Source organism: Giraffa tippelskirchi, chromosome 4 (genome assembly GCF_054371585.1).
Source record: "Giraffa tippelskirchi isolate mGirTip1 chromosome 4, T2T-mGirTip1v1.2.pri, whole genome shotgun sequence".
Classification (NCBI taxonomy): Eukaryota; Metazoa; Chordata; class Mammalia; order Artiodactyla; family Giraffidae; genus Giraffa; species Giraffa tippelskirchi.
This window is the reverse complement of record NC_137278.1, coordinates 177,599,121-177,624,795: the sequence shown is the minus strand read 5'-3', so window position 1 is coordinate 177,624,795 and position 25,675 is coordinate 177,599,121. Positions and strand designations below refer to the sequence as shown.

General features: G+C 35.9%; 1 protein-coding gene and 1 pseudogene across 3 annotated transcripts in view; one reads left to right on the top strand and one right to left on the bottom strand.

The window, feature by feature from the left end:
* The window catches only part of MRPS35 (mitochondrial ribosomal protein S35), a 41,833-nt gene that overhangs the window by 4,017 nt on the left and 12,141 nt on the right, over positions 1–25,675 (top strand). For 2 of the 3 annotated variants that reach the window (XM_081591873.1, XM_081591872.1), the window contains exons 2-7: positions 810–850; positions 1,951–2,118; positions 4,213–4,273; positions 12,937–13,076; positions 19,063–19,172; positions 20,576–20,645. In XM_081591873.1, coding sequence (XP_081447999.1) covers positions 810–850; positions 1,951–2,118; positions 4,213–4,273; positions 12,937–13,076; positions 19,063–19,172; positions 20,576–20,645 — 590 coding nt within the window. Of the gene's footprint in view, positions 1–803; positions 851–1,950; positions 2,119–4,212; positions 4,274–12,936; positions 13,077–19,062; positions 19,173–20,575; positions 20,646–25,675 lie in introns of all 3 variants that reach the window. The other variant, XM_081591871.1, reaches the window with a different exon arrangement.
* Positions 12,012–12,728, bottom strand: LOC145544588 (proteasome maturation protein pseudogene; annotated as a pseudogene).

The window sequence follows — 25,675 nt, the reverse complement described above, 5'->3', positions numbered from 1 at the left end:
TATAGCAAAACATTAATTTAGAGAGACATAAGTTAATATTTTAAAAGATACTGTATGTAAGTAATTTATCTTGTACAGTTATGTGATTTATTAGGAATAACTATGACTTTTGTTATAGTTGCTGTTATTGTAGCATTGGCAGTTCTAATTAACAATAGAGATGGAAAACTGAAGGTTATTTTGTGTGTGTGCGTAAAGAACAGAATAACACCAGATATGAGCAAGTATATGTTAGAACATTTCAAACCAGTTGTCTTTAAAGATGCAAGATACTTATTTCTAACTAGATATTTCAGCTTGGGAAAGTGAGTTTATTTGACAACCCTAAAAGTGGTTAAAAATGTATCTTTAGTTGATGAGCTAACTATATCTCATCATCCTGGTGGCTCAGTTTGTAAAGAATCCTGCCACAATGTGGGAGACCTGGGTTCAATCCCTGGGTTGGGAAGATCCTCTGGAGAAGGGAATGGCAGCCCTCTCCAGTATTCTTGCCTGGAGAATCCCCATGGACAGGGAAGCCTGGCAGTCTGCAGTCCATGGGGTCGCAAAGAGTCGGACACAACTGAGCAACTAAGCACATGTATTATCAATCACAGTATATTTTCAAGTAACTCTTGAGTTTTCTTACCTATTTCTGAGTTTTCATTTGCATTAGAATGATTTAGTCTCCGAACTTATGGAAAATGGATTATTGTCTCATTTTTATATTACTAAATACTTTATGTGAGAATTGTGGGATCATGAACAATGTGGAACAACTCCGCACTAATAAAATTCTCTGCAACTGTTGTGTTGTCTTTTAGCGACAGCAGAAAGAACCTCCAAACATGAAAGGCTGCCGAGAAGAAAGGTAAGCAGTTAACGTGCTCTAGTGTAGACTGTCGTGTGGGTTTCTGATCTAAAGTAAGTCAGATCCTCATTGTGAGGTAGAGGGCTGGCTTCGAACGGGCACGTGCGCTGGGTGAGCCCCGCAGCCCTGGCTCTAGTCTTTGACTGGTTTTGTCAGTTCCCTGAGAATGGATCATCTCTTGAGAGGCAGACTCACTCACTTACTCCCAGGAAATAGGTATATAAACCAGAATAAAAAATTATTTTTGACGATGCCTTGAACAGTCAGGCAGCCTGGGATGTATGCGTTCATCTAACCAGTTTGGTCTCACCCTGTGGGCATCTTCATGGAGGAATCCAGATTATAAGGTGCCTTCATAAGTGTGGATTCAGAACAAAGGCACATTTAGTTGGAAGTTAAGTGGCACCATTTATAATAGTATAGAGTACTCATTTTCACAGGAGTACTAACTGCTTCCAGGACATATGCTACACTGGTCTGTTGGTTAGAAGGACGTTGCCTAGTTTTGCATCTTTGAACCTTCCTTTTGGGTTTAAAGGGAATGCTGGCCATCCCCATCTATCAAATACAGTTTAAAAAATAAAATAAATGTCAATGTGATTGACTAAGTTATCATGTAACTATTCTCTGGATGTGGAAGACATTTCTCATTTTGTGTCTATTCAGTTAGTTTAATCTTAATTTGTGAATTCGTATTCTTTCTTTTTCTTATTTCTTGTTTTCCTTATTTCAAATTCTCATTGTCACCTCATGTATTGACTTTCAGTGAAGTTTTAAAAATTATTCAAAATATACTGTCACTGACCCCTTCATAAACAATATACAGAAAGTTTGCTAAAAGACTCAGTAAGTAAGAGAATTTTTTTGTAAAGGAAATGTGCTGTTAAAGGGTTCCTTTCCACAGGGTTTGACGAAACTGCCAAGGATTTTTAGGTAGGTTTGTTTATTTGTTTTTTTTTTTATTTCAACAGCAGCAGTTATGGGAGGTCAGATTTTATATAGGTTGCAGGTCCTTGTGTTTCTCTTAATTGTACCTTTTTTCCTTTAAAATTGAAGTTCATGTTTATATTTAAAATGTTAAACTGTTTTACATTCTTCAGGCACTTCCTCCCAGGACAGAGAAAATGTCTGTTGACCAGGACTGGCCTAGTGTTTATCCTGTTGCAGCTCCATTTAAACCCTCCACAGTACCTCTTCCTGTTCGAATGGGTTATCCAGTAAAAAGGGGAGTGCCCATGGCTAAGGAGGGAAATCTGGAACTTTTAAAGGTAGGATGAATTGCTGGTTCATTGGATGAAACTTATATTTAAATAAATGCTGATCTCCCTCTGACACCTACCCTCCCCCAGCCCTCGAGCCACCACCCCCCTGCCAAAAAAACTTCAAGGTTCAGTGCATAGCAGCTTACTGTATTGTAATTCAGTTGTTTCCCAGGTAATAATGGATACTATGTTTTACTTATCCCTAGTAAAGATGGCTCAAAGAATTCTAGGCGTGTAAGAATGGGTACTTGGTCCTGTGGCTTCCTTTAGGCTTTTTCTTTTCTATATTGTGTTTTTCAAGCAGAACTAAGAAAAGTGAAATAACCTAATTTGAGACTGAGAATTGGGGGGGGTGGGGGGGGTGAAGTTTTTACTTTTAAAAAAGAGATTTAAAAACTTTCCAGAAAATTAATTTAGTATTATTGTTATAGTGCTTAAACTTCTTTATTTCATGAAGCAAAATTGGTCATGTTAAATACTTTAGTTAAATGCATCTATAATGAGTTGATAGCACCTTTTGTGATTTATGAAAAGTAGACTTCTTAAAGAAAATACAAATGTTCATCACCAGGGAATGCATGTCTTAGATGGTTTCCTCTTACATACAATCAAATTGCCATCAAGGAATTGTATTTTCTACTAAATGCGAGAAACTGTATTTTCTACTTCATGAAAAACAAAAATTTGCTAAAAGTTGATGGTAAAAAAATGAGATAGTAAATAAAAATTTTTTAAAAAATAAGATAGTAACATGGAGAGGGAATAATCTGCTGCTGGGGACAGGCAGATGAAATTTGGACAAGGGAACATTTCAAGAGACAAAGCAAACACTTGTAAAACTAACCTTTTCTTCAAATGGTGGGGAAGAATTCAACTTAGTTTAAAGGAAAAAAAAATCTTTGGAAAATATCACTGAGAGAGAGAGAGTAACAGTATATTTATAATGTTGCAATGGTGGTCGTGAATGGAATTTTAATAAATATAAAAATCCGAACATTTAATGCATGCTGTCCCTTTCAAGAATCACCTATATGCTTAGTCCAGTGATATGATCTGTTCCCAGTAAGTGCCATATGGATAAGCTTGTAAACTGAGGTAATATATGCAGAGTTCAGAAAGCAGTGCCAGTATAAATAGTGTGTAAGCATTCACTGTTATTTTTTTCCTTTTATGACTTTGAGTCACATTTCAAAAATAGAAGTATAGAAAATGAAATCACCCACCCCCATAATCCCACTATCCAGTGTCTGTTCTCTCTTGTTTAAAATAACCATTTTCTGATTGCTACTTAAGATTCCAGACATAATGTTTGGAGGAACTTTCTGCTTATTCAGATTTTCTTTCAAAATAAGTTTCTTTAAATTTTCTCTTTAGATGCTTAACATTATTTAAAAAATATCCTAGGAAGTGTTAATTATTTATTTGAAGGAATCTAATTGCTGACCATACCTAAGTTTTCACTGGCCCTGTAAATAGAGAACCCTTCAGTGTATCATAAAGATATTCCCAAGTTCATCTAACTGTTCATTTAAGATTTGCTTGCTTTGTTTATTCATTCCATTCAATTCATAAAATGTCTGTTAAGGATAAAACAGAAAATGTCTTCCAGTGGTATGTGTTCCAGGGGGATTAAGATTGTTAAACAACGGTCTGTGTCTTCAAGTGTTTTCAGTTTTATAAGGGAAATACGTACACCTGTAGATTTGTGGCAGGAGTAATACTATGAAAATAACATTTTTTTCTCCACCATTATTATAAGATACTTAGTACGGAATCTTTATTTCAGGAAATTCATTTCTTAAATTTACAGCATCTGTGACATGAAATCAGTATTGTTAAAAAAAAAAAAAAGATTTTATTTATTACAAGGTTTGTGAGGCTTATGATTTAATTTTAGGAGAAAATTGTGTTTCGTGTTTTTAAGAGACTTGGTCAGGAATTCCCTGGCCGTCCAGTGATTAGGGCCTGGTGTTATCACTGCTATGGCCTTGTTCAGTCTCTGGTTGGGGAACTAAGATCCCACTCTGCATGGCATGGCCAAAAAAACAAACAACAAAGACACTTAGCAGCTAATTTATCCTTTAAAATTCTCTATTTTAGATTCCCAATTTTCTGCATTTGACTCCTGTAGCAATTAAAAAGCACTGTGAAGCTCTTAAAGGTATGTGGTTGTTTTATCATATGAACTTAATATTTTATTAATTTAACAGGAATCTCATTTCCAATGATAAAGGGGTCAGTTTATCAAGAGGATATAGTATTTGTAAATATTTAGGCACCAAAAATTGGAGCACTTAATGTACAGCAAATATTTACAGAATTGAAGGAAGAAATAGAAAGCAATACAGTTATAGTAGGAGGCTTCACTACTCCACCTTCAACAATGGGTAGATCATCCAGATGGAAAATCACTAAGGAGACATTGGATTTAAGCTTACACATTAGACCAAATGAATTTAACAGACATTTACAGAGCATTCCATCCAACAGTAGTAGAATACACATTCTTCTCAAGTACACATGAAACATGATTTCTAGATAGATCATATGTTAGACCATAAAATAAATCTTAATAAAATTTAAGAAGATTGAAATCATATCAGACATTTTTTCCAGCCACAATGATTTGAAACTAGAAATCTATTGAAAATTCACTAACATCTGGAGATTAAATAACATTCCCCTGAACACATACTGATTCAAAGAAGCAATCAAAGAGACATCCAGAAAATATCTTGAGATATGGGATGTCTCAAAAGCAGTTCCAGGAAGTAATTTTATAGCAATAACAGCCTACATAAGAATAAAGAAAAATATCAACTAAGCCACCTAACGTGGAACTAGAAAAAGAACAAACTTAGCCCAGAGTTAGTAGAAGGAGGGAAGTATAATGATTGGAATGGGAGTAAATTAAGACAGGACAACAGAAAAGATAAATAAGAACTTGTTATTTGAAATGATAAACAATATAGACAAACCATTATCTAGCAAGGAAAAGAGAGGCCTGAAAATTAAAAATGAAATAGGAGATGTTACAACTGCTATCACAGAAATGCAAAGGATCTAAGAGACTACTGTGAACATTTTTATGCCAACAAATTGGACAACCTAGAAGAAATGGATACAGTCCTACAAGTATATAATGTATCAAGACTGAAGCATGCATAGAAAATCTGAATGGACAAGTTACTAGTAAGGAGAGTCGCTGATCAAGAATCTCCCACCAAGGAAAGTCCAGGACCAGGTGGCTTCATTGGTGATTTTTTTTTTAAATTGAATCATGGTTGATTTACAGTGTTTCCTTAATTTCAGCAGTATATCAAAGTGGTTCAATTAAACATATGTATAAATCTATGTATACTTTTATAGATTATTTTCCCTTATAGATTATTTAAAAATACTGAGTATAGTTCTCTGTGCTGTACAGTAGGTCTTTGGTAGTTATTTATATATAATCATGTGTATATGTTAATCCCAAATTTCTAATTCACTGGTTTATTCTGCTAAACATTTAAAGAATTAATATCAGTCCTTCTCAAACTTCCAAAAAAGTAAAAGAGGAGAGAACACCCAAAGTCATAAATTTAGCATTACCCTGATTCCAAAACCGGACAGAGGCAAATAACACAGGCCAATATCCCTGATGAACGTAGATGCAAAAATCTTCAACAAAATATTAGCAAACCAAATTCAACAGTACATTAAAAGGATCGTATACCATGATCAAGAAGGATTTATTCCAGGGATGCAAGGTGGTCCAGCACCTGCAAGTAAATCAGTGTGACACATCACATTAACAAAATGAAAGATAAAAATCATATGATCTTCTCTACAGATGCAGAAAAGGCATTTGATAGAATTCAGCATCCTTTCATGAGAAAACTCAACACAGTGTGTATAGAGGGAACAAACTTCAACATATTAAAGGCCACATATAATAAGCTCAAAGCTAATATCATAGTACAGCAATGAAAAGCTAAAAGCTTTTCTTCTAAGGTCAGGACAAGACCAGGATGCCCACTTTTACCACTTTTATTCAACATAGTACTGGATGTTCTAGCCAGAGCAGCTAGGCAAGAAGAAGAAACAAAAGGCATAGGAAAGGAGGAAGGAAAATTGTCATTACTTGCTGATGACATTATTTTATGCATATAAAATCCTAATGACTCCAAAAAAGCTTAATAAATGGATTCAGTAAAGTTGCAGGATACAGTTAGTATACAAAAGTCAGTTGCATTTTCTGCGGTGAAGGTGGGAGTTCAGAAGGAGATTAAGAAAGAGAAGTTAAGAAAATTGTTTACAATAGTACCAAAAAGAATAAAGTAGTGGGTGGGGGGAGGAAGAATTGAATGAAGGCAGTCAGAAGATACAGACTTCTGGTTACAAGATAACTGAATACTAAGGATGTAATGTATAATATGATAAATATAATTAATACTACTACATGTTATCTATGAAAGTTTTTAAGAGAAGTGATCCTAAGAGTTCTTATCACAAGGAAGAAGTGTTTTTTTCTGTTTATTTAATTTTGTATTTATGTGAGATGATGGATAATCAGTAAATTTATTGTGATAATCATTTCATAATTTATGTAATTCAAATTATTATGCCCTATACCTTAAATTGCAGTTGTTGTTCAGTCCCTCAGCCGTATCTGACTCTTTGTGACCCCATGGGCTACAGCATGCCAGGCCTCCCTGTCCCTCACTATCTCCCGAAGTTTCCCCAAGTTCATGTCCATTGAGTTAGTAATGCTATCTAACCATCTCATCATCTTCCACCCTGTTCTCCTTTTGCCTTGCATCTTTCCCAGCATCTTTTGTATTGAGTCAGCTGTTCACATCTGGTAGCCAGAGTGTTGGAGCTTCAGCTTCAGCATCAATCCTTCCAATGAGTAATCAGGGTTGATTTCCTTTACAGTTGACTGGTTTGATTTCCTTGCTGTCCAAGGGACTCTCAAGAGTCTTCTCCAGCACCACAGTTCGAAAGCGTCAATTCTTTGGTGCTCAGCCTCCTTTATGATTCAATTCTGGAAGACCATTGCTTTGACTATACGGACCTTTGTCGGCAAAGTGATGTCTTTGCATTTTAATACACTGTCTAGGTTTATTATAAGTTTCTTTCCAAGAAGCGAAGTGTCTTCTAATTTCATGGCTGCAGTCACCATCCACAGTGATTTTGGAGTCCTAAAAGAGGAAATCTATCACTGCTTCCACCTTTTCCTCTTCTATTTGCCATAAAGTGATGAAACCAGATGCCATGATCTTAGTTTTCTTAATGTTGGGTTTTAAGCCAGCTTTTTTAAAAAGCACTTAAAACTTATACAGTGCTATATGCCAATTATATCTCAAAACAGGAAGAAATAAAAGTAAAATATATATGAACACATAATAAGAATAAAGTGCTTAGGAATATATTTAACCAAGCGGGTGAAAGATCTGTATACTTAAAACTAATATTGATGAAAGAAATTGAAGAAGATACCGATAAGTGTTAAGATATGTATTGGAAGAATTAATAATGTTAAAACACCCATAAAACCCAAACCAATATACAGATTCAATGCAATCTCTGTCAAAATTCCAAAGGTATTTTTCCCAGACATGGAGCAAACTCCTAAAATTTGTACAGAACCATAAAAGACCTCAAATAGCCAAAGCAGTTTTGAGAAGGAAGAACAAAGGTGGAGCCATCACACATCCTGATTTCAAACTATATTACAAAGCAATAGTAGTAAAAACAGTATGGTATTGTCATAGAAACAGACACATAGATCAATGGAACAGAACAGAATTCCAAAATAGTCTTGTATTTGTTTAGTTAATTTGTGACAATCAAAAATACTTAATCAGGAAAGGATAGTTTCTTCAGTAAATGTTGTTGGGAAAACTGGGCAGCCATATGTAAAAGAATGAAACTTGACCACATTCTTATACTATACACAAAAATGAATATGAATTAAAAACTTGAACATAAGACCTGAAACCATGAAACTCCCAGAGAAAAACATTGCATGTAAGCTCCTTGACATTGATGATTTTTAGGAATTTGACACCTAAAGCAAAGGCAAGAAAAGCAAAAATAAACAAGTGGGACTACGTCAAACTAAAAAGGTTCTGCGCAGCAAAGGAAACCATCAGTGAAATGAAAAGGCAGTCTGTGGAATGGTAGAAAACATTTGCAACTCATGTATCTGTTAGGAGGTTAATAGCCAAGATATGTAAAGAACTCATACAACTCAATAGTAAAAAAAGAAATCTGATTTTAAATGTGCAGAACTAAATAGACATCAGTTTTCCAAAGAAGATTTACAAATGGGCGATAAGTACATGAAAAGATGCTCAACTTCACTAATCATGAGGGGAAAAAAAATTCAAAGTCACTGCACCAAAGTGACTATTGTCAGGAAGGTAACAAGTGTTGATGAGGGTGTGGAGAAGAGGACCCTTGTGCACAGTTGATGGGAATGCGAACTGGTGCAGCCACTGTGGAAAACAGCGTAGAGAGTCCTCCAAAAAATGAAAGTGAAAACACTATATAATCCAGCAATCCTACATCTTGATATATATCCAAAGGAAATGAAGATGGAGTATTGAGATACATGGACTCCCATGTTCATCTGAAAGTGATGTCTACATGCTCAGTATAGTTATCAAGGCTTTTCAGAAAAGGAAATGAAACCAGAAATTTCACAGGTAGCCTGTTATGCTAATAGGAAAAATAAATTAGTAAACATGATTATGATGAAATTTGAACTTCTTTAAGGTCCTTCCAGTTGAAAATTAAAAGGAAGAAGAAAAAATGAAAAGATCGTAAAAAGAGGTCTAAAAAGCAGGAATAATAACCTTACACTTGAAATGAGGGAAGAAAAATCTCTTCTGTTTTCATTAAGTTATGTTGTCTTCTGTTTTGAGACATTAGGATGAACTTCTGTCCCTTTAGATTGTATGTTTCTTTATTTGTTGTGCCTAATGTTAGACTTGGAGAAGGCAATGGCACCCCACTTCAGTACTCTTGCCTAGAAAATCCCATGGATGGAGGAGCCTGGTAGGCTACAGTCCATGGGGTCGCTAAGAGTCGGACACGACTGAGCGACTTCACTTTCACTTTTCCCTTTCATGCACTGGAGAAGGAAATGGCAACCCACTCCAGTATTCTTGCCTGGAGAATCCCAGGGACGGCAGAGCCTGGTGGGCTGCCGTCTATGGGGTCGCACGGAGTCGGACACGACTGAAGCGACTTAGCAGCAGCAGCAGCAATGTTAGACTGACAGAGATCACTGGTGCACATTTGTGCCCCATATGACACAAATCATATGTTATTTTTTGATCCTTTGCAAAGCCAGTTAACAAATGCATTGTTGTTCAGTCACCCATTCGTATCCAACTCTTTGTGACCCTATGAATTGCAGCACACCAGGCCTCCCTGTCCCTCACCATCTCCCGAAGTTTGCCCAAGTTCATGTCCATTGCATCTGTGATGCCACCCAGCCATCTCATCCTCTGATACTCTCTTCTCCTTCTGCTCTCAATCTTTCCCACCATCGAGGACTTTTCCAGTGAGTCGGCTTTTCACATCAGATGACCAAAATGCTGGAGCTTTAGCTTCAGCATCAGTCCTCCCAATGGTTTTCAGAGTTGATTTCCCTTAAGATTGACTGGTTTGATCTCCTTGCTGTCCAAGGGACTTTCAGGAATCTTCTCTAGCACCACAGTTCAAAGGCATCAATTCTTTGGCACTCTGCCTTTTTTACACCCAAAAAGTGAAAAAGTGAAAGTCACTCAGTCGTGTCCAACTCTCTGTGACCCCATGAACTGCATCCTGCCATGCTCCTCTGTCCATGGATTTCTCCAGGCCAGAATACTGGAGGGGATTGCCATTCCCTTCTCCAGAAGGTCTTCCCAACCCAGGGATCGAACCCAGGTCTCCTGCATTGCAGGCAGATTCTTTACTGTCTGAGCCACCAGGGAAGCCCTTTTTACACCCAAAGATGGGCACAATCAAGGACAGAAACGGTAGAGACCTAGTAGATGCTGAAGAGATCAAGACAAAATGGAAAGAATACACAGAAGAACAAATATATTACTCTGTGATAAGTTCCACTTTTTTTGTTTTTTAAACATTATTTTTAAATGTGCATTTATAATTTAGAAACTGGTAATGAGATAGTTTGAAAATACTTCATAGTTTTTAAATGAAAGGGTTTCATACAGTACATTTAGAAGAGCAGCATTATATTTTATAATATTTAAGCGAATGTTTTAATCTTTCCTTAATTTTGCCTTTATACTTTTGCCAGCTTCTAGATTTAGATCATATCTTCCAAATAACTCAAAAGGCTTTTCAAGTATTTCTTCTCAGTTTTCTTTCAAAGTAGGTCAGTTCAGATTTTGTATCTGACTTGCAAATGGAAAATTTGAAGCACAGGAAAGTTAGGTAATTTACCAAAACTTTAATAATCAGTGGCAGAAGTTAAGTAAAAACCAAGGTCTTCCGAATTCTAGTCTGTTGCTCTACCTATCAGATGAATAAAAGGTTGAGAGGGGTCTATTATGTACTTTCCAGTTGGCTGGGGTTTTTTGAACATATAATTGGGCAATTTAATTTAAAAACTGTAATTATCATCTGGTGATTGAAATGATTTATCCAAAGTTTAAAAAAAAAAGGTCAGTACAAACTCAGTAACTCATAAAATTCCCCAAACTAGTCTGTGTTATAAAGTGCCTGGCACTGTTGCATCTTATAGTACAGGATACTGGGATTAGTCCATAATGGGAATGCAGTTTAACCCCAGGAATTTTGCACCGTTCATTTTATTTAAATGTCAAAATGTTCTTAATGGCAAAGCTATTTCTTTCCCCTCAGAGTGTCTGAGTATTGATCTCTTAAACACAGTATTTAGGGAATGGTGTGAGCTATACTTAATTTGCTAACATATATTTAGTCCCAGATCTTGGAAAGTCTCTGTAATCTGGAGTGACATTTTGCTGACTGATTTTAAAGTCTAAACAGGAGCTAAATATAGTGTCTACTATAAGAAAGTCGTTAGCTCGGGGAAAATGTTGTTGGAGAAAGCATGGATCCATGGGGTCTCATGCGCTTGATCTAAGAAACCTATTACTTTTCACTCTTCTTAGGAAGAGGTTGTTTAGGAAATGGAATTTCTGTTAAGGGGAACCTGATAATGTCAGAAGTTTTCATCCCAGACTGGGAGCCCTCTACTGTACTAACTTGATAGACTAGGGCAAAATGAAATCAGCTGCCCACCTAGGGAGTGCCTCGGTATTGTAGTACCGATAGCCATAGGAGGCTGGGAGCGCTCTCATTTCCTTGAAAGATTTTTTTTTTCCATTTGAGGCCTGAGTTTGCACCTCTGTGCTATGAGCAGTGTTTTCCGGGCTTAGAACTTCTGGTTGTAGCCCAGATCTCAGACGTAGACCCACTCTCTCCAGACTGGCTGTCTTGCGTGAATATGCGGACAAGTCTGTTCCTCTTTCCATTTAGTGCCAGGAGCTCAGAAGTCAAAAGAAACATGAATTACTGTAAGGATCATTTAAAGGTGACTGAGGCTTTACAGTAAGAGGCCCTGTTGACTCAGTTTCTGAAAGAAGATTGACAACATCTCAGTTCTCTGGTAGAGCTTGCACCATATGGCTTGGTGGATGTTAGTTCCCTGACCAGGAATTGAACCTGGGCCATGACAGTCAGAGCACCGAGTCCTATCCACTGGACCACCTGGGAATTCCCTCTTAGAGCTTTTTCAGAGCTTCTTTCACTTCGCTTCAACTGATTTTTTTTTTCATATGTCAGTACTTTTAATGTTGTACACATCGAATTATAGGAAAAAGACAACTATAAACAAGATGCAGCTCCTCTACTTCCACAAACAGCACACGGCATTACAGTAAGCCAAGTTTATATTCAACCATCAAATGCGGTTCTCCTGTTAGTTCACTTTGTGATGGGTCATTAAGAATATCTTCAAATCCAATAGTCTCATCATTACCCCTCAAAATATCCAGTGAAAGGTTTGAGCTTGGAAGAAATGGAAGATGCTGAACCTGCTGCCCTGCCTTGAATTCCATCTGCAGTTTTAGTGATGCAAATAGACCCTGGATGTTTCTCAGTGTGGAGAAGTTCATCTTATCTTGGTTGAGCTGGTAATTTGTTTCTGATAATTTAAGAGGATGACTGGGCAGAAGCTCATTTTTCACACAAGAGAAACCTTTTCGAAGAAGATCATGACTTTCAAAAGGTCCCCTTGCTGACAGCTCAGTAACTGGAATACTGTCCTTTAGCTGAGATCCAAGTCCTCTGGCATTTATCTTCAACTCGTTCGGCGCACAAACTCTCACCCTGTTACGGTCAGCTGGCCCTGCCGCTCCGTTTCCCCTTCAGCTGGTTTTTAATAACCTTCATTTGGATGTGAATTCATATTACCTATTGCCATTGCAAAAACAATAATGCTCCAGGCTCTATGAAATTTTTTGCTTTTAGTTGGTGAGGAATTAACACTGTCTCATAACAGAAATGTGCAAAGCTATACTAAGCTTCCATCAGGTCATAGTTCCCTTTTAACTTACTGCTCCCCACCAAACCTGAACTAGCCAAATCATTCCCTTAATTAAATCCCCTAATTAGGATTCACCTAGGAAGAAAAGTGATGCATGTGGGATGATGATGTATATAAAGTGCAGAAGAGAATCTGTTCTTTCATTTCATGTATCCTGAAAGGTGATCTCCCTCAATAATTTGATTTTCTCTGGTAATATATATTACAATGAGAATTGTAAAACTACAATTGAAATTTTTTTTAATTCTTAGATTTTTGCACTGAGTGGCCAGCTGCATTAGACAGTGATGAGAAATGTGAGAAGTATTTTCCAATTGAAATTGACACAGCTGATTATGTTTCATCAGGACCATCTATTCGAAACCCCAAAGCACGAGTAGTGACCTTAAGGGTAAGAGCTATTTTTAAAAAAATAAGAATTATTATAACACTTTATTTTATAATAGTATTTTGTATGTGTGACTATAAAACTGATACATTTAGGCTTTCTAACAGTTTTCTTTATTAGAAAAATATAATGAATATTCTTAGAAATTAATATTTGTATGTATTCCTGATTATGTTCCTCAGATAACTTACTAAAATGAGAAGTCAGGTCAAAGGATATAGATCTTTTAAGGATTTTTGATGCATATTGTGATAGTTTTTTGGTTATATAAAATTCCTCCAAATACAATACCAGCAGATTGTGAGAAAGCCTGTATTTTCCTGTACTCTTACCAGATTAGATATTTATTACCTATTAGCTTGATAGGTAAGAATTTTATTTGAAATACGTATGTCTTTGAATTCAAATGAGGGTGAAAGTTTATTCCTTTGTAAAATACTTTTTTTTCTTTTTTGCTCCTTTGCCCATTTTGATGCTGTATTGATTTCTTACAGACTTATTTTTTCTTTTTAAGAGCAGCTTCATTGAGATAATGCACATACTATAGAATTCATCCTTTTAAAGTTTACAGCTCAATGGTTTTTAGCATAGTCACAGAGATGTGCAACCATCACCACTACTCAACTCCAGAAATTTTTATCACCATAGAAAGGAAATCCCATACCTATTATCAATCACTCCCTTTTTGCCAGTGCTCTTTACTTCCCCCAAGCTCCTATCAACTACTAATCTTACTTTCTTTCTTTGTGGATTTGCCTATTCTTGACATTTCATATAAATGAATCATATAACATCTATGCTTTTGCTTAGTATAATGCTTTCACTGTTTCATCTGTTATAGCGTGTATCAGTTCTTCATTTCTTTTTATTCCAAATAATATTTCATTTTATGGATACACCACATTTTTTTTTTTTTTTTTAATCCACTTGGGCTTCCCTGGTAGCTCAGATAAAGATTCCGCCTGCAATACTAGGAGAACTGGGTTTGATCCCTGGGTCAGGAAGAGCCCCTGGAAAAGAAAATGGCAACCCACTCCAGTGTTCTTGCCTGGAGAATTCCACGGACAGAGGAGCCTGGGGGGGGGTTGTGCTACAGTCCATGGGTTGCAGAGAATCAGACACAACTGAGCAGTTAACGCTTTCACTTCACTTTTATTTATCCACTTAACAGTCAGTAGACATTTGAGTTGTTTAAACCAGGATCCAGTCAAACACAATTGCATTTGCCCGTGATATTAGTTCAGTTCAATTCAGTCCTAAGTTAGTATTGGAAACCCTTGTTTCCAATACCCTTGTTTCTTGATGCACATGATATATCTTTCTTACACAGCAGTCACGAGCAGTTTTTTTTTACATTAAACTTTTACTTTTAGAATAGATTTACAGAGAGGTTTCAAGAATAGTACAGAGTTTGCTGTTATGTCTCACCAAATTTCTCCTGTTGTTAATATCTTATGGTACTTTGGTACATTTGTTACAACTAATCAGTGAATCACTATTGATACACTTTTAATTAAAAGTTCCTACTTTATTCAGATTTCCTTAGTTTTTATCTAATTTCTTTTTTTTTTTTTCCAGAATCCCATCCAGTCCCACATTGCATTAGTCATCTGGTCTCCTTAGGCTCTTCTTGACTGATTATTTCTCAGAATTTCCTTGTTTTTAATGACTTTGACAGTTTTGAGAAGTACCAGTTATGAGTTTTGTGGAATGTCCTTCAGTTTCGATTTGTTTGAATTTGTTTGATGTTTTCCTCATGGTTAGACTGTTCTGCGTTTTGGGGAAGAAAGCCTCGAGCAAAGTGGCATTCTCATAGCATCAGAGCAAGGGTATAGATTGCTCACTTGACTTATCATTGGTGATGCATCTTAGATCTTTCTCCACTTTAAAATTACTCTTTTTTTCCTTCCTTTCCATAGTATACCCTTTGCATAGCCCACATTTATTGAAGTTATACTCCACTGCATTGAGGGAGAAGGATCACATAGATTATTTGGAGTGCTTCTATGTGGGAATTTGTCTGTTCTCCTCCATTTGTTTATTTATTCAATCATGTATTTATATCAGTGTGGACTCAGGGATATTTATTTTATCCCTTGGATTTTGGTCCAGTAATACTTCATTGTGTTGCTCAAATTGTTTTGGTTTGGGCACTTGGACACTTATTCAGTTGGCCACTCTGTCCCTTGGCCATGCCCCATCATTTGTGTTTTAAGCACATCTTCATTTTTTGGCACCACAAAATGCTCCTAATTCATTTTAGATACTCCTGTCCCATTCCTAGAATCAGCCCTTTTTCCAGAGATCCCTTACCAATGTACTTTTGATTCACCTATTCTGGAGGGTGACTGCCCACCTTTTTGAGGGGCTTTCCAGTACAAAAAGTTCGTTTTTGTACTCCATGTAACCTGTATTTTAAATTGGAAGACTCCAATTTACTGCAAAAATGTGCTGAAAATCTATGCAACCATCTTTGCATTATATGCTAACAAATAGACAGACTTTAATTTTTAGAAATTTTTTCAGTGTTATAGCCATAACTAACTTGTAATTTTCTTTCTTTGAGTTTCAGTGTCAAGGTTGTACCATCTTTATGAAATGAATTTTTGAAGCTTTTCAGCATTTTTTAAAAAATTCCATAGGACAGTTTAAGTGTCTAGCAATATATTTATGTGTTTAGAGATACTGAAAATACAAAAATTACAAAAGATTTATTATATACATTTTATGAAACATAGATCGACAAAAGGAAAGGAAAAGAACTTAAAATTCTGCTTTGCTGATACCATTCCACGGGTTAACAGAGTGTCTATTATAGACTAATAATACCTCATGCATTTTTAAGAACTTCATAAATGTTACTTTTTTAATTATAATGATAACAACAATGTTTGAGTTCTGTGTTTTATGGTAAAATCTCTGAACCCACAGAAACCTAGATTCTTTTTTTCTGGCCGCACCATGGGGCTTGTGGGATCTTAGTTCCCCAGCCAGAGATTGAACCTGGACCCACAGCTGTCAGTAGAGTCCTCACCTCTGGACCACTGGGGAATTTCCAGGAAACTTAGAGTCTTAATTCATGTTTTGGGGTTTAATTTTTGTGCGCCTTAGTCTTAAGTACTAGAGTATACATATAAGGTCCCTGCTGGTTCTAAATCTGCTGATTTTGTTTCACATAAAAATAATCAGTGCTTTATTTAAAGTATGCCCGCAGATACCACTTACTGTATCCTGTGGCCATCCCTGCCCATCTGCTCCTTGTCTCATGCCACCATACCACCCCCCTCCATCCCTTGTACCCCACTGCCTGACTCCTGGCTGCCCTTCTGAACTATTTTCACTCCATCTGCTGATAGTTGAGGCTCAGAGGTAGTGTCCAGACTGGTATTGTGGTTCAAGGGTAGAAGCAGGTGAAACAGTGAGACTAAAATGTGTAGACCAGCATGATTTAATGCAATATTGTGAAGATTATCAACTTATGTAAAATATTATTTAGAGATATTCAGATTTTTAAATTCAGGGAAGGAAAGTTGGTATCATGTTTTGTGATAAGTCACAGAAGTAGTTCAGGATTTAAAGTAACATATTTATGTAGGATTTTGCTTTAAAAGTACTTTCTTCTATTTAATCTCACTTCTGACAAAACTTCTGTGAATCCTTTCTGTTTTATAAATGAGACAGGAAGATCACTTGATTTGTTTAAAGGCACTTTATCTGATTAAGTAGAAATCTAGACATGAAATCCAGTTCTTGGCTTATGTGTTAATGCTGTTGTTCTTTAACTAATTGCATATTTTTGTAAATAGAGAAAATATTTCACACATTTAGACTTCTTTCAATTTATGTAGTTCTAAGTGAGACATTTGAAGATACATACCTATTACTGCAACCACCTCTGATTTGAAATGTCAACGTTGTTTGGAGCATAATGTTAATAGTTTAATACTGACCCTTTAAAATATAGTAACTTGTAAAAAAAAGTCTAAGGATTCTTTTGAATTTTGGAAAAAGAATGACAAATAAATGTCACTCAACTTCAAAGTAAGAGTTTTAGTCCAGGTTAAAGGCTACAGTTTTGCAGTGCCTTTGAGTGCTAGTAGGTGGCGGGAGTGTACCACACAGCTGCTTCTGCAGTATTTGTGAGTTTCTGGCATAAGACACTGTATAACTTTTGACCATTAAAATGTTAATGTGAACATGAGTTTTAAAGCAGTTGTTACAGTAATGATCAGCATTGCTACCAATTTTTGTTTTTCACTGTTTCTCACATAAGAAACTAGAAACACAAATTTTTTTAAAGGGTAAATTTTAAAAATTATTGTTAAGTATCTTGATTTTTATTGTATGAGTTTTAAAAGGGAAAAATCACTACGTTCTCAGTAGCTAAATGTAAAATCTGTATCTCTGTACTATATCTGTATGCATATATGCATATATTTTCATAATAATAGTCACAATGTAGGTATATTTTATGGTTTTCTTATAGGTAATTCTCCATAATGCTAGCAGTCAGAGTCATCATAAAACTAATATTTTATCCCTCAGACTAATAACCTGATTGTTGATATAAATTCTTTTCAGAAGACTAGTAATTTCGCATTGCCTACACCATATGATCATCCTCTGGGATTAATATTTAATTGTCATTGTTCTTCCTAACGTTCTTTGCGTTCATATTTATTTATTTCCTATTTTCTCTAATCCAAAAAAAAAAAATTCACTGTGCTTAAAAAAGAAGCAACATATCCTCCCTTTTTAAAATGTATGATTTCGTTTAGCTGATATATGTTGCATGCTTTTTAGGTGCTAGGTCATTGCCAGGAACAAGACAGATATTGTTCTTACTCTCAGGGGTTTGTGGTCTAGTGGGAAAAATGGGAAAATAAATAAGCTCTTATGCTACAGTTGTCTTGAGAGAAATGCTGGGTTATTGAAGCTAGAAAGAAGAAATATGTGACATTTCAAAATCTTATTTAGCCTTTCACTTCATATAGTTTTAATTCTTGCATATTCTTAATGCTGTCCATGGAAAGATAATCTTTAGTTTACCTCACTTGACTGTATTCTAGCCTGTAACCTGTTTTCCTGGATCAAGCCTATTTATCTCTGGATAATAACTTTCAGCCAAGGCCATAATTCTCTGCAAATTAAAAAGTATGCTCATTTAGCCCAGCATTTCCCAAAATATGTTTTAAGGAAGACTAAGTTCATGAATTATCCCTTGAAAAGTGGAATCGCAAGTTGAATAAATTTGGATATTATTGCATCACCATCCTGCATCTTGAAATTTCAGAATGCTCTTTAACATTTTGCTTTCTCTAAGAAATCCTGCCGTGAAGAACCCAATTTAATTGAGCATTTCCTAAATAGATTCAATAGACAGAACATTTTTAAAGAAGTAAATTCTTTTAAAATTCTTTTTAGCAGCTTGCGGGACTAGCATTTTGAGAGATGTTGAACTGAATCATTTCAAATATTTTGACCCTTCATGGTGCTGTATTCTGGCTTCCATGAGATAACTGTAGCTCTTAAGATAAGTGCCCCTAAACTGTTGCAGTGATATGGGTCTCATACTTGCATGGTAGAAGTTCTTAAAGCCTGTATGTTTCATCCATTTATTTTTATATTTTTATTTTTCTAAATTTTTTTTTCATCCATTTATTTTTAAAAACAGCTTTACTAACACTTACTGAGTTGAATTCTACTAGTTACTGCTACTCATAAACACTGTAATTTCATCTAAGAGACATGTCATTGATTCTTTTAGGAAAGGTATTTATGCCCAGAACTTTCAACGAACTCCCAGTTTGCTCCCCCTATTTTTTTTTTCCCCCCATGAATAAGATCAGGCTTCATGATACTTGTGAATTGATAACACTCTGTATACAAAGGAGTTTGAAAAGGTTTCTTTTTAAATGTTAGTATAAATAATATTGCCACTGTTTTTTTATTTAAACAAAGTATATAATTTTTTTCTTGTATTTTTAAGGTTAAACTTTCCAGTTTGAATTTAGATGATCATGCAAAGAAGAAACTTATTAAACTTGTGGGAGATCGATACTGCAAGAGCACAGATGTGCTTACCATCAAGACAGACAGGTAAAGAAAGAAAAGTTGAGTATATTCATCACATGTGTGTTTCTTTATTGTCCTTCAGTCCCCTGGCAGTCCTGATATTAACCTATTAGGTCAGAGAAGTTGTCTCATTCTTATTTTAATATCCTCACACTACCCTCCTATTGATGTGATCTTTGTGTTCAAGGAGAGGCTTGTGTAGCTGAGTTAAATTATTGTTATTTTTAATATATTTGTGCATGTAAAACTCAGAGAAGATGTTAGAAGGAATCGAAGTATGATTTGCCAGTGATTAATGCTTAAACAGCTTTCTGCAGAATCAAAGTATAGAAATCTTACATTTCAAAATCAAGATTATTAAATGTGGAAATTTAATGTATCGAGGCACTTTTATAAATAAGCGCAATTTCAGTGCTAGCATAGAAGTTTGTAGAGCAGTATTAAATTTATTGTATATGAATTTATAAATTAGATCATTTAAGGAAAAGCAAGGCTGTTGGTATGTTTTTGCTAAATGATTATTTTATTTCTAGAATTATACTTTGGTTGTTCTGAATTAGGTCAAAATATAAAGAAAAGCAAATGGCAGATATCCTCTCTCCCTCCTAAAATAGCACTATGTTTTTAGTTTTTGCAATATTTTAAATACCTGTAAAATGTTACTGTTAGAAATTCTTTAAGTTTCTGATAATGTTGCTTTTTTTCCCTAAGTTTACAAGTGTCAGAGTATAAATACGTTTTACCATAACAACTATGTAGAAGACTATTAAACCAAATACAGAATAAACAGAATACAATTAAAGTCAACTGTCACATGAAAGTTTTATTTTATATTGAAAGAAATTAGAAGTAATTACTTCCGTTTGTCTATTACTTTTGTATCCTAAAAGTTAATGCCAGCTCATATTCATGTAGAAGTTTATCTAACATTGGGCCATTAGTTCCATTTTAAATACGACAGCATAAAAATACAGCATTGTGTAATGTAGCTCATTTTTAAAAGAATCAGCTCAGGGGAGATCAGGATGAACCTCTAGATTACCATCTGTCTCTCTGTATTCTTTAAAGAAATGCAGCAGATATGTTCCTGTCATTGCAGACTCTTAGCCCTGAGATCGTGAGAGGCACTTGGGTTAGATACAGTCATATTAAAAATAGTGTAAAGCTATTATCATATGTAAATAACTTTGTTAGTAATGAAGCGAAGAGATCCTCTAAATAAAAGTAAAAATAGCATCAGTTTTCAATGTCCTCAAGTCATAAACTGCATAGATAATTCTTATTCCAAGGACAGAGTTTTCTTAAGGCAGATAGGGAATTCCTGAATATAAGTTATCCTTTGTATTTAGTATTTGTGTACTTTGCAAATTATTCCGTATACTGAACTTTGAGCATTTTGACTTCTTTCCTCTCTCTGTCTTTTAAAGGTGCCCTTTAAAGAGACAGAATTATGATTATGCAATGTATCTACTAACAGTTTTATACCATGAGTCTTGGGTAAGTGACTGTAGGATAAATGTTTAATAATTTTGTCATTGTAATTTGAGAGATGTTAGCCTTTCAAAACAGTCCGTATCCAGCACTCATTTGAGAGTTTAATGAACCGCTATTTAAGGTAAGGACATGTAAAATGTCTTAAGGTAACTTCTACTGATATTGAAAGTGACGATCGTGAAATATATTATGCAGTCCATCTCAGGACCTTCAGAAATCAGATGACTAAAATGCCTTTAAAGTTTAGGTTCTGGCTTAGGCTAAAAAGTGCAAAATTTTTTTATTTGTTTATTTGTATGACTTTGGGTGAAAGTTGTCAAAGTTATGGAAGGGAGATCACCATCTATATTACTTGAAACTACATAATTCATCCTGTTATTCAAATAAACTACAAAACAAAGCTCTAAAACTTTACAGAAAGTACGTTAAATATTTATTAAAATTTTAGTTAACATGTAGTCTTTCATGTGAACTTTTCACAGGTATACATTAGGGGCAATTAGGGTCATTAATTAAACAGTGTGAAAACAGTCTTGTATCTGAATTTATTGAGTTGTATAAGTATACACATAAGGAAGATTTTGCTATGTGTGAGCATCAACTCATTAAAATTGGTAACTAATATATTTAGGTAACTCACAGTTTTATATGTTTTTAAATTAAAATAATTTTAGATATGCACATAAATTTAATTTTTTGAAGCTTGCCCAATATAGACATGGGACTTAATAGCATTTCATGTTAGGAACATTTGAAAGAATGGAGGTAGGTGGAGAAAGTCACTCTCTTTAGATGTTCCAAGGACTTCATATGAAAAAAAGAGATCTGTTTTTCATGACTTTTAAGGATGCAACAAAGTAGAAACAATAGTGATTTATTTACCGGGTGAAAGCTCTGTACAGGATTCATCTGAAGATGGAGTGGGCTGCTTTAATAGGTAGAAAATGTTTCATCCATTGGTTGCTTACTGCGCGCGCGCGCGTGTGTGTGTATGTGTCACTCAGTCATGTCGAACTCTGCAAACTGGAGCCCACCAGGCTCCTCTGTCTGTGGGATTTTTCAGGCAAGAATACTAGAGTGGGTTGCTCAGTGGGGATGCAGTAAAAGGAACGTACTCTTCAGATGTTAGTTGCATTAAATGGTCTTTGGAGTCTCCTTTCATCTCTGTAATTCTGTGAACACATACAGAAATTCTTATTGCAGATTTCATTGATGTTAATAATAAAACAGTACAACAGGGTGAGTGAAAAATTAAAAAAAAATAAAACTTTGTTGCAAGTTTAGTAAAAGGACAAAAAGTAGCTGGTGGTTCTTTGCTTTTGAGCTGTTCTAATTACAGTTCATCTCCTTTTCTAGTTCCTGGCTTCAGGAACATTATAATAGCAGTTAATCTGTTTCCTGTCAACTGATTTTATAAATGCCTTTGGCTTGAGGTAAAGTTCCCTTTCGAACCAACAACATGGCTGAATTACCTTCAGTTCTATGGCTACCACTTAAAGAGTTAATACCAAACAATAAAAGCTGACCAGTTTTGAGTCTCTTATTTTGCCAGCAGTCTGTAAAATGAATTTGCCCCAAAGGAAATGACAGGAATAAATAAATTCAGTTAAAGTTGACTTACTGGATTCTTTCTGTGGTTCCATGACATAAAATCCAAACAAATTTGTATTCTGGATTCACGCAAGAAGCTTTTGATCTTAATGCTAATTACTTTGATGGCAGAATAGCTACCCACATACAACTGTCCTAAACAGATATAATTAAATAATTCCTATATTAAACTTGGCTCTTGATCCTTTCTAAACAAGTACCATCAGTGAAGAAGCTTTAAGAGAATGCAGATGAGCCATGAAATTTTGCAGAGCTGGTGAAACAGAATTTTTATTGAATTGAAACTCTTTTTTCCTTCACCAGCATGGAATTCATACTTGAAATTGATGTTACCACCTGGTATTTAATCAAATATTTAGAGAGCCCCTTTTAATCCATTCCTTTAGTTTTAAGAATAGTTTCAGAGCATTTAATACCTAAAAGCTAAGCTCCATGGAGATTACCTCTAAGTAGCACTGAGAGAAAGTACTTGGTACTTTTATGTAACATGGTACTGAAACTTCTCCAAAAAGGTATTTGTGTAGACTTCAGTAAAAGGAAGTTACTGTTGTGTGCAATTCAAAACAGTTAACTGTATAGAAGTATCAAAGTAGAACTTGTTGACCTAAAACAATAAAATGGGTTTATTCAGCAACAGCGCAGAATTGCAGTTTGGGAAATGTAATCTGTGGTGAACCATAGGTAAGTCCAAGGGGCTTCCCAGATGGTGCTAGTGATAAAGAAACTGCCTGCCAGTGCAGGAGACTTAAGAGACACGGATTCAATCCCTGGGTTGGGAAGAGCCCCTGGAGAAGGAAATGGCAACCCACTCCAGTAATCTTGCCTGGAGAATTCCATGGACAGAGGAGCCTGGTGGTCCATAGGGTCACAAAGAGTTGGACATGACTGAAGTGACTTCACACACACACACACACACACACACACACACACACACACACACACGTAAGTCCAAAGACAAAGAGAGCATGCTTTTATAGGGAAAAGGGGAGAGTTGAGAGGGGCTGTTCTAAATGAAAGTCCAAGAGAGGAAAGTAGGAGTTTAGGGTGGTGGTGACTTTTCATTTATGGAGCTGAGAGGTTTCTCATTGCCTGGGCTCTTGCTGAGCACAGAGAAATTCCTCCTTTGGAACTGTAAAGTTGTTGCACTTTCTGTTTGGGAGTGCAGAGTGCTGCTTCCAGTGCAGCATGTCAGTGAAAGTCACTGCATGCAAATAACAGAGTGTGAGAATGTGTGAGAACTCCCACAGGCCATTCCCGACTCTAATTTTAATTGAGGTTTTCTGTATTAATTTTTGTGTTCAAAAAGCATAGACTTCAGGCACAGAGTCTTAATAATGCCTCAAAGAATGATTATTGCATGCTAAGAAGGTGATGAGAAACAGAAATACATTAAACCATTTATCCTTAAGCAGGTCAAAGAAACAAAGAGACTCGTAGAAATTTGGGTTAATATTTCAATGTTACACATTGTTAGCATAGAAGTGAATTAAGTTTTAATCTTTGGAACCATTCAGATTTGGATTTGAATCTCATTTCTTGTTACCTGACCCAGTGGGTAAAGAATCCGCCTGCGATGCAGGAGACTCAAGTTCAATTCCTGAGTTGGGAAGATCCCCTGGAGGAGGGCAGGGCAACCCACTCCAGTATTCTTGCCAGGAGAATCCCATGGACAAGAGGAGCCTGACGGGTTACCATTCATGGGGTTAAAAAGAGTCAGACACAGCTGAAGCAACTGAGCACACACTCATGAACCTGTTACGTTTGTAGCCTTGGCCGGCCGTTTAATGTCTGAGGCTCAGATTTCTTCGAGGGGCTTTTGGATGGATCAGGGAGAATTTACATGAAATGTCTGGCGAATAGTGGGTGCTCATTAAATGGTGGCTATTAATATTGCTGCTAACTACTAAAATGAAGGAAGATGTATCTTAGAACTTCAGATTCATTCATTCCCAGTTTCTGTGTATAGCTCACATTTAGCTTGACAAAGACTTTATACAGATGAAGTCAGATCTGTGTCCTATTGTATTTGAATTTTTAGAACTTGTATCTGACTCACATTCTGACACAATTGATAATAACAAAAGCTTCCTAAATGTTAACTTTGTTGCATGTTGTTCTTTAAACCTTCCACAAGTGATTTGGTTAAGAGATGATTGAATGAAGCATTTTACAAAGTGACTTGCACAAAAGATAGAGACAGAGGGGAAAAGAAAGTATAACACTTGCTTCAGAGAATGTAGAGATCTAAAACTAGATTGAAAGGGCTCTTGAATGATTTTGATACTTAATTACTCATTTTAAAATTTGAATTTTGGACTGTCTTATTTGGACTGCATGATAGTCTTGTTGCCAGTCAGAAATATGTCTAGGTTTGTAATAAAGTGGTTCTGAAAAGTCACATAACAAAATGGATAAAAGGGATAATTTTACAAAGGGTTTATTTTTAAAGGGGACTTTATTGTAAGTGTTTCTGGTAAAAATAATGGATCCTTTTGCAGAGCGATAATCGCCATTTCATCTGGTGGTTGATGAATTCACTGTGATCGTTCATGTGTTTTCACATACATATACATTTCCAGGTTATATTAGAGAATGCTTGAACAAAATCTGTTTGCTTTTCTTAGCATTCATCAATGATTTTGTTCTTGTTTAAAAGTGGTGGGTATCAGTCAGATTATCAAAATGAATGAGCCTCTGCTTTTAAAGTAGCTTTGTTTCTGGAAGGATTTGGTGGTTGGTATAGTCTGTTTCACCAGGTAAGGGAGGTTGGCACATAGTGCTGTGAGAAGTGCAGACAAAGATTAACTCTCCCTTGAAGCTTCACAGAAGTGGTGACAGGTTTTGGAAGGTGAGTAGGAGTGTGCCCTGGAGAAGTGTGTGAAGGACTCTCTAGGCCTGGTGGGTTTAGAGAGCAGGCAGAAGTTTGGTGTGGCCAGGGTGTATGACCAACAGGCAGAGGTAGGAGATGAGACTGAAAAATCATTCTGAGCCAGGCTGTGAGCAGGTCATAGGGTTTATTTAATGAGTGTAGATTTGTATCCAGAGGGCAATAATGACTGATGTACTAGCATTTGCGGGGTGTGGGGGTGAGAGGGGGTTTGTTCCCAGGTAACTCAGTGGTAAAGAATCCAGTTGCCAAGCAGGAGACGTGGGTTTGATCCCTGGGTCAGGAAGATCCCCTGGAGGAGGACATGGCAACAGACTCCAGTATTCTTGTGTGGAGAATTCCATGGACAGAGGAACCTGGTGGGCTACAGTACGTGGGATCACAAAGAGTCGGACACGACTGAGTGTGAGCATGCACAGTAGCGTTTTACTTGATGTTTGAAAAGGCACCTCTTTCACTGTTGTAGTGTTTATGAAAGAGTAAACTGTTTTCATGGCAAATATCAAGTGTGCTTTCATTAAAATGAAGTGTTTAT